Consider the following 9212-nt stretch of genomic DNA (forward strand, 5'->3'; position numbering starts at 1 on the left):
CAGAGCCGTGGAGCCCAGGGCAGCGCACGCACACGCCGCTCCTCCCTCGTGACGCGTTTCGGCAGTGCGTCCCCTTCTGGGGTGTCCGAGGCGTCACTTCTGTCGTTTCTGCGTGGGGACTGGACACGGTCCTCCTTTGGTTTCGTGCGCGGGGCCGCTTGCAGGGCACGGCAGACGCGCAGCTCACGAGGTCGGGGTTCTGGTGCTCGCGGCTGCCCCAGGAAAGAGCCGCGCGATTCCTCCCTGGTTTCGACAGCGAAGCGTTGCCTGCAAACACAGTAAGGTTCACATACAGATAGAGAACATGGAGACGGTTCTGTCAGTTTAGTACCGTGTGCTTTTTAGGACTTCTGGTGTAGGAGAATCTTTCATTCAACAAGCAGGTGTCGGGTATTGTAAATCGGATGATTGTGCTTAAAAATTACGTGAGTGTGCTCCCTGGCTGGATTTCACTTCAGAGTTACGTGCACTGTTGTTTCTGCTGTTTTCCACGGGGAACTAATTTAACGTTTCAGCTGCCCCACTTTTGGTCGGGCGTGTGGACGCCCCCCTTAAACAAACCGCGCTGGCTTCCGGGCGGCGTCCGTGCGTCTCAGGCAGGGCAGGGCCCGTGACCTCTGCCTCGAGCGCTCGTTGCACCTTCTGGACCTCACTGTGCAGGGGGCGCGTCAAGTCCTGGCACGTCGGCCGGCGTCCCGGGGGCCCATCCAGCAGCCGACCAGGGTCTCGGGACGCCCCTCCTGGGACCTGCTCAGTGGGTCCCTGTCGCCCCCCCGCGGCCCCCTCTCGGCCGCCGCGTCCCTGGAGACGGGGCAACAACGGAAACAGCGTGTGCTCCCTCCCGCCCCCTTGGCCTGGTGCCTCGTGACCACTCCCCGCCCGGAAGCCCGGAGAGCGTCGACTGTGGGAGCTGCCGCGTGCTGCTCCGCAGCCGCTCCTCCGACCCTCGTATCACTCGTGTGTCTTCAACCGTGTGTTTCAGGCGCAGTTCGTCCGGGAGTTCCCCCCCCGAGAGCCGGAGAACCTGCCCCTGTGGCAGCACATCTCCTTCCAGGCCTTCCCCGAGGCGCTGCGGAGGCTGGCTGCGCAGGAGGTCGCCCGCGCCGGCGCCGCGCACAGCAGGGGCTGGCTGGCCGGCAGTCGCACGGCCTCGGAGCTCCCCTCACTGGCAAGTGGTCCGCTCGATGGGTGGGGGTGGGGTTCTCTCGGCGCTGGGCAGAGCCCCCGCTGGGTCCCCCAGGGCCTGGGGGCTGCAGTGGTGAGGTGGGCAAAGCCGCTGCCTCAGGCTCTGGCTCCTAGAGACCCCCGCACTGTGTGTGTGGTGGCTGGCACCGGCCCACCGTGGAGCGCAGGGCGAACACTCCATTTGCAGTGTTTTTGCCGGCACGCCGCTGGTGGGGCTGCCGTCCTGTTTGGCGGGACCCTGCCCCGTGAGTGCAGGCCTCCCTGAGCCTTTGTGGGCCTGCCTTGTCAGAACGCTGCCCCTCAGACAGGGGAGTGGGAAAGGAACCACCTGTGAGAAGCAGCAGACGCGTGGCCTTGAGGAACTGACCGGCCGCAGTGCGTGGGGCTGGGTTTCCCACGTGGTGTTCGTGTGCTCGTTTGTCAGCCGCCTGGGACACTCGGGGGCGGGGGGGGGTGCTGGTCCCCCGGGGCGGCACCGAGCCCTGCTCGCGGCACGTGCCTCCTGGCCAAGCCGGGCAGTGCAGTCGGTGAGCCGTGCGTCCGTCCGTGCCACGCGGAGGAAACCGGGCCAGGGCGGGAGCAGCAGGGTTTCCGGGGCGACGTCCAGTCCCGCGTGCGGGTGCTCCGTCCGACGCTGGACGGCTGCAGGCCCCGCCCCCAGTGTCTGCGGTCAGAACGTTTACGCAGACCCAACGGGCATGTGTGGGGCAGCCGTGAAACAGGAACAGGCTCAGTGGTTCTGTTCTTGCACGTTTTGGTGCGCTGACTTCTTTAGTAAAGGCAAAAACATATGTGTCGGGCAAATAAAACCACCGTTTTCTAAAACTGAGTAAATCTTGACGTGCGGCCAACACTGTAGTTCAGCGGGTCGCTCACCCTGTCTGTCTGTAGAAGGGGCAGCGAGTGTGGCCTGGTCACTGCCTTCTGGTCGCTGTGCCCCCCACCCCCACCACCACCTCTCTGTGAGGGAAAGTGCGTCCAGCACAAACCGACTCCCAGGGAGGCAGCAGCTGAAGAGGCGGCGGCTGTGGGTCCACGTGGGGCTGGACGAAGAGTCCCGAGTCCCTCGCAGCCGTGGGGGCGTGGGCGCCGCGCCGGGGCTGCGGCCACACTCGGGTCCTCCTCGCCTGTCCCCCAGGACGCAGCGCTCTCGGCCGTGCTCGCCGTCTGCTCCTCGGCCGGCGACGCCCTGGAGGCCGCGCAGCGGGCTGAGCTCCTGGAAGTCGGCAGTCAGCTCTGGGCTTCCCTGCACGGCCACCTGGTAAGGGGACGGCGGTCGCCGTCCTGGGGACAGACACCGCGTGTGGGTTCTGCGTGTGGGTCCAGCTGGTGGTGGCGCTGGCCGGTGCATGCGGCCGGTTGGTTCTCTCAAGGTGGCTGCATTGGGTCAGTGAAACGGCGGCGGTCCAGCCGCCTGTGTCCACTGCCAGCTGGGCCCACTCACTGCCCCCGGTCTCTTCTCTCGGGGTCTTCCCATCTTCTGGGCTTGCAGGCGGCAGGGGCAGGCGGGCGGGTGTGGCCAGTCTGTGCCTTCTCCCCAGAGACGGGCCTGGCACTGGAGTGACAGGGGCCCCGCCGGTGACTGTGGCCTGGAAACACCGAGTTCAGGCACCCGACTGTGACAGTTGTTTGCTGTGGCTGAGGAGGAATAAACATTGGCCTCTGCCTGCCCTGCTGGCCGGCGCTGACCGCGGCAGGCCCGCTTTCGGGAAGTGCCGGCCATGGTGTCGGCGGGTGTTTCAGCCCGAAGTGTGTGTGTGTGTGTGTGTGCGCGGCAGGACCCTTCACTGCTGCTTCCCCAGCCTCCCAGACCGCTCGTCTGTGACAGGCCACTGAGGCGTGCTCTGTGGGGGCAGCGTGCTGGGTCGTGAGAGTGAGGGTTAGGGGAGGGATGGGGGTTTAAGGCGACTTGGGGACACGCTGCCGCCTCCCGGCCGTGGGGTGGTGAGCAGAGCGTGTGCCCCCAGCCCCTTTGCTCCCTGTGTACCGAGCGCCGGCCACGTGGGGGGGCCCCAGACAGCACCGCGGTGCAGGGTGAGCGCCCGTGCAGAGGTGCTGTTCACGTGTGCCTGGAAGTTTGCACTGAAATCATTCCCTCTTTTTCGAGGTGTCAGGCCAGCCTTCTGTTCAGCAGACACTCAGCCTTTTGCTTCCACTGCTGGGATTCTTCGTCCAGACTCTCGACCCTCAGCTGACAAGTCAGGTACGAGGAGCGAGTGAGTTGGTGCTCCGTGGGGGAGGTCGTTGGGCTGGCGCTTGGGCCTAAATCTGTCTCTGGAAACAGCCCTGCCTGACGACTCCTCGTGCAGTTTGCTGGCTGCCCGTCTCGTTGGGCTGCTTGTCCAGGGGCGTCTCCTGTCCCTCCTCCCTTCTGGCGGCGCCGCTGGTGACCGGGCTGCGCGCTCGCCCCGGCCTGTCCTTCCTCGCCTCCCTGGCGCGGACTGGTCGGGGTGGCTTGTTGCTGTCACCGCCCCGGAAGCCCTGGGCCGTGGAGTCCCCGCCGAAGTGTCGTCCCTCCGAGGCCCGGCAGGTGGGGAGGGAACCCGCGGGACGGAGGGCTGGTCCTCCTCGTTTCTTCGAGGAAGCAACCTGGAGGGAAGAGCACTGCCTGCCGAGCGTGGCCGGGCGGGGCCGGGCTCACACCATCGTCGGGCGGCTGGGGGGCCTCTCCTCTGCCCCCCGGCGGGGGCGGGGGTTCCAGGCTGATGGGGGAGAAGAGGGGAACGGGCCTCTCTCCCGCCCGAAGTGGTTGGGAGGCCGCGGGAAGCCCAGACGGACAGTGTGGTCCCAGAGCGAGCGGGGCTTGTGTTCACCGCCGCGGGAGAGGCCGGCAGGAGGCAAAGCCGCTTCGAGCTGAAACGGACGGCTGCTGTGCAGGAGGGGGGGAGGGGGGGTGGGGCAGTACAACTGGGGACGCTGGGTCTCAGTGGCTCTGGCGAGTGGTTGTGACGTGAAAAGCCCAAATATCTGCTAAGTAGGTATGTTTTTAACTACTTGTTTGTGTAACATGGATTACCAAATTATAGAGAATGAGAATATAGTGAAATAATTGACTCCATTTCTATGAATGCAATACTTCGTTTATTTCGAAGGTTCTGGTATTCTTTTTCTGAAAAACTAGATACTGACAGTTTGATACACTTGTGCCTGCCTTTAAAAACCCAAGTAACTGAAGCTCTGGGTCCAGCACGAGTGTCCACTTGTGGCGCCGCCCCCGCGACGGAGGGCAGACGGAGGGCGTCTCCCCGCCTCCCTTCAGGTCGGGGCTGGAGCCCGAGGCCTCTCGGCCGGGTCCTGCCGTTCCCAGCACAGCCGCCAGGGGGATTTTCCCCGTCCTTACAGGGCTTGTAAACTCACACACAACAGGTGACAGGGGACACGTGGCCTGCCAGGTCTACAGCGTGGACCCCCGGCCCGTGGCCGTTGGCAGGGGGCCTGCAGGCCCTGCTCACGAGCAGGAACTCGTCCCACCGGGTCCGGGGCGCAGGCGAGTGTCGTCGGAGACCTCGGTGAGGGGCGAGCGGGCCGACCCTCCCTCCCGTGTCCGGACCTGGAGGGCTGGGCTCCTCCGGGTTTGCTCGGTCCCCCTCCCGTGTCGCCAGCAGAGCCCGAGACAAGTAACCGTCCCCTGGTCTGTGCTCCGCAGGTGGTGGCTCTGCAGGCCGTGCTGCTCCAGGCGGGGCCCCCCGACCACGTGCGCCTGGCCGTCCTCGACTTCGCGGGGTCCCTGGGGACACTCCTGATACCGCCGGCTCTGCAGGTGACGCTCCGAGTTCCATCCTCGCGCTCAGCACAGACTCGGGGCGGGGGGCGGGGGACCGGGTTCTCAGGCTCTCGGTCTCCCCGGTCCTGTGGGCTGCTGGCGGCGTGAATTGGGGCCGGATGTTGTTTGTGAGTAGGGGGTGACTTGGTCACACCGGCACATTTTAAGTTACGTTCTTCTAGAGGAACGTTGACATGTGCAGAGTTGGGCTGTCGTCTGGGTTCTTGGAGCATCAGCACGAAACGAAGTGCTCAATGAGAAGTTGGGTAGCTCACTGAAGTCACGCTTTTAGTTCTGTACCTGTGAACGGGGACTGTAAAGACGCTGGTTTGTGACAGTGTGGCCGAGGACACGTGGTTGACAGACGGGTGCGTCTTCACAGAACCTGCCGTGGGGGCCGGGGGCAGGCCCTGCCGGTGGAGGTGCCGCCACCCGGAGCTGCCCCGCGGCGACTCGGGGCCGGCCTTCCGCTGCGCGGGAGAGGCCACGGGGCAGCTCCCCGACGGGGCCTCTGTGTGAGGGGAGCAGGACCACGAGGCTCGTTGCACGTTGATGAACACCTTGGAGACCCCAAAATTTACCTGGTTAGCTTCCGAAAGGCTTTACTTTTCACAGGTGAATGCTATCGAACCGCCTTTCCCATCACGTGAGGCTGTTTCGTGGGGTGGGTGTAGGTGCCGAGTGTGTTTCCCGCCGTGTGGGCGGAGCGCCCCAGGTGGCGTGCACGTGCTCCAGTCAGACCTGGGCGCTCGGTCCCCCACCTCCCAGGCGACAGAGGAGATTCGGGTTTTGAACTGACTGCTGCTTAGACACTTTCCCGGAACGGACCAAGTTCAAGGACCGAGGCTCCAATGTGTTTTCTCGTTAGCGCCCGAGTGTTTTCCAACATGCGGCTGCTTTTGGCCCGCCGGGTCCGGCACCCACAGAACGGGTTTCATCAGCGGAAGTTACCTTGCACGCTCCTAGGAATGCACATCCAGTCTGGGAGCGAAGTTAAGGCCTGAGAAAATGTGGGGGATTCATCAGCAAATGAGAGGCATTTAAACCATGAGATAAGATTGAGCCACATACTCATTTAAGAAGACAAAATTACTGAGTTTTCGTGCGGGTCTGGCACTGCTTCAATCTCTGGGGACTCCGGAACGAGCCGGATGAATGAACCCCGCCCTCACCCCCCCCCCGCCCCGCCCTGCCGAGAGGCCACAGACCAGCGAGGTGGTGGCGTGTGCCCTGTGACTGCGAGAAGCGGTGTGGGGGGCGGGCCACGCAGCCCCCGGGACGAGCGTCTGCCACGCGGGGGAGCGGCCTGGACACAGGCTCTGCTCGGGGAGCCCGTCCGGTCTCGAGGGCGGCGGCGGCAGCCACCTGCCCACCAGAGTCAGTCCGGTCCCTGGGCTCCCGCCGGGGGAGGCGCGAGGTCCGAGCAGAGGCGTGAACGGCCGGCCTCCATCGTAAACGCTGCTGCTCGCAGGGGCGGCCTCAGGGACCTGGCCCCAGGACGGGGGCACCGCCGTGGTCTGCTGAGGTTCCCCCGCTAAGGCTCGGTCCTCTCTCCAGGACAGAGTGCTGCCCGCCCTGGCGTCCATTTTCGCCTCGCTGCTGGCTGACGGGAGCTGGCTGCTGGAGCAGCTCGCCTTGGAGGCGTTCACGCAGTTCGCTGAGGTACGACGTGGTCGGCGGAGCGTCTACGGGCCGGGTACCCCATGGCCCTGCACACGCTGGTGGACTGCCCCTGGGCCGTAGCCGGAGCACTTCCTGCCGCGGGGAGTTGCTAACAAGGAGGCTCTGAGGAACGCGGAGACTGTCCTGAGGTCCCGTGGGCACCAAGGCCCCGGCCGGCCCTGCAGCCGGGTCTGCGGACTCAGGCGGCCCTCCCGACGCCGTCGTCCTCGAGCAGCCTGGGGTCAGGCCCCCGAACACAGCCCTGCTGGCCTGGTGCCGCGGGGACGGCGGCCCTGCCGTGGGCCACGCCCTCCCTGGCACCCTGGGCCGCGCAGTCGCCCCTCTGGGCCTGGGGCCCGGAGGACAGCTGGGCAGAGTACAGCCCACAGCCCGGTGCTCAGCAGAGCGAGGCGGTTCCCTGCGGCGCTGGAAGGTGCTGCGAGCTAACCATCCCCTGAGAATCTTCTGGAACGATTTTCTTTGAAAATGCCTTTTTGGTTAAAGTAGCTCTTAAAACTCAGGTATATGTCTTTGCAACTTATCAAAGTATATTAAATTCGGTCCTATCAATTTTTAAACAGGGTACAAGTCATGAGGAGATAGTCCCACAGTGCCTCAGTTCTGAAGAAACGAAGAACAAAGTTGTGTCCTTTCTGGAGAAGGTATTCGTTGCACGCAGCAGCAGAACAACGGTGTTGCTCCCTGTTCTTTCTCTTGCCACGTCGGTTGGCGGCGGCAGTGGCGGTCGTGGTGGTGGAACCGGGCCGACGGTCTCCGCAGCCCACGTTCGCACTCACGCGTGCAGCCGGGAGCACGCTCCACGGTGTCCTGGGAGGCAGCCTCCTGGGGACCCTGACCCGTGTCTCCGGGGACTGGCGGGCCCGAGAGGCCCGTGCTTCCCACCGGGACGCAGGCGTGACCCCAGCACGGCTCTGCTGCGCCGACAGAGACCAGGACCCACTTTTCCAAGTGGGGCCTCTTTCAGGCTCTTGTTCCAGTTAGCACTAGAGTGAGGTGCTGCTCCCACACTCGTGCGTCCTGTGACACCTGCACGGGGACAGTTGGGACGTGAGGTCGGGCTGAGGGGCGCCCTGACAGAGCAGTGCGTGACAACACCAGCTCGAGGACGCCCGGAGTCTGCCCGGTGGCCGGGGGGCGGGGTGGGGCGGCTCTGCTGACCCGGCCTCTGTGACCTCCGGCAGACGGGGCTCGTCGGCGAGACGGCAGCTGCCCGGGCGGAGCGTGTGAAGCAGGAGAAGGGGGTTTTCTGCCAGTGCCCAGCGCGGGCCGCGTCAGGAGGAGCCCGATCACCGTCTCCACAGGTACGGACTGCGGCGCGGCCCGGGCCACGCTTCCCGAGGGGCGGTGCGGCCCTTGTTGCCCGAGCGGGAGCAAAGCCGACTCGCAGTGTTCTCGAACTCACGAAGTGTCAGAGCAGTCAGAGACCCAGACTGTGAAGTTCCACCGTTGTACAGCGGTTGCTGCTTTAGAAACCCTTTTCCTGAAAGGTTGTGGACACGTAAAACAGGTGGGACTACAGAAAAACACATCTCAGACATCACTCCACATGTGCCGTGGACACGCCTGTTGCGTGCAGTGACCTCAGCCGGCTGCGCGGCAGCCTCCTGGGGCCGTGGAGGAGACCGGCCCCCCCTCCCCCGGCCGGGCTGACCATTGTTTCTGGCCGGGCCCAGAGATCCCAGCTGCCTGTTAAAAGGCAGGACTCTGACTCCACTGAGGACGCTGAACATGCTTTTTTGAGCACTGACAGTGTGTTTGGAATCGCAGTCCCTAAGAGGAACAATGTTCTGGTAAGTTTTCGTACGTTTACCACTTGTTTTCAGGACTTAACTCTCAGACTGTGAGGTCAGAGAGTCCATCAGTGGTGTCAGTCAGTCCTCGAGAACGCACGATGTCCTTCTGTCCTTCCTCAGGAAGGCAGCGGTCAGAAAGGGTGTCGTGGCCCTTTGCCCCCCACCCCGTGTGGCGTCTGCTTATTGGCCCGGCTCCAAAGCACCGGGAAGACCCCCCCCCCCCAGTCAGTCGTACACGTAGCAGTGAAGAGAAAAGGAGGCCCTGAGAAACACTCACGCTTGGGCTCGGGGGTGAGGTCACGTGTGTCCAGTTCCCTGGGACCCCAGGCGCGGGGGGCGTCGGGTCCCTGAGTCGCCGTGACAGGTCAGACGTGCCTCCGCGCTGCACCTTGCCCGGCGGCGGCGGCACGGCCCTCGCGAGCCAGCAGCCAGAACGCCGTCTGCACCGCGCAGCTCTGCACTGGTGCCAGGTGGGGCAGGGGGCGCTCAGTCGGGCCGGGGACAGGTGCTGGGCATCGCCCGCCGCACTCACCAGCTCCCTCTCCCGCACCAGCCTCACGCGAAGAGAGCCCGCGGCGAGCCCCGCCTGGAGGAGGAGTACAGGTCGGCGCTGCGGGCTGCGACGGGCGCCCTGGAGGCCCTCGGGTCCCTGCTGCGCAGGTGCCCGGCTCCAGACTGGCTCCCCCGGGAAATGCAGCTGCTGCAGGAGAAGATGGGTGAGCTGCGGCGCCAGGGGCCCTTGGGCGACCCGTGACCGGACGACCACGGCGTGGCCTGGAGCCGCCGGG

General features: G+C 65.0%; 1 protein-coding gene across 4 annotated transcripts in view; it reads left to right on the top strand.

Moving 5' to 3' along the window:
* Positions 1-9178, top strand: part of CUNH1orf112 (chromosome unknown C1orf112 homolog) — a 36105-nt gene extending 26927 nt beyond the window's left edge. For 3 of the 4 annotated variants that reach the window (XM_045838422.1, XM_045838424.1, XM_045838425.1), the window contains 8 exons: positions 983-1168; positions 2324-2446; positions 3293-3388; positions 4832-4945; positions 6506-6610; positions 7192-7272; positions 7813-7932; positions 8978-9178. In XM_045838422.1, coding sequence (XP_045694378.1) covers positions 983-1168; positions 2324-2446; positions 3293-3388; positions 4832-4945; positions 6506-6610; positions 7192-7272; positions 7813-7932; positions 8978-9178 — 1026 coding nt within the window. The remainder of the gene's footprint in view (positions 1-982; positions 1169-2323; positions 2447-3292; positions 3389-4831; positions 4946-6505; positions 6611-7191; positions 7273-7812; positions 7933-8977) is intronic. The other variant, XM_045838423.1, reaches the window with a different exon arrangement.
* The last annotated feature ends 34 nt before the right edge of the window (positions 9179-9212 follow it).

This window comes from Phyllostomus hastatus, unplaced genomic scaffold (genome assembly GCF_019186645.2).
Source record: "Phyllostomus hastatus isolate PE091 unplaced genomic scaffold, TTU_PhHast_1.1 phas_contig_283, whole genome shotgun sequence".
NCBI lineage: Eukaryota > Metazoa > Chordata > Mammalia > Chiroptera > Phyllostomidae > Phyllostomus > Phyllostomus hastatus.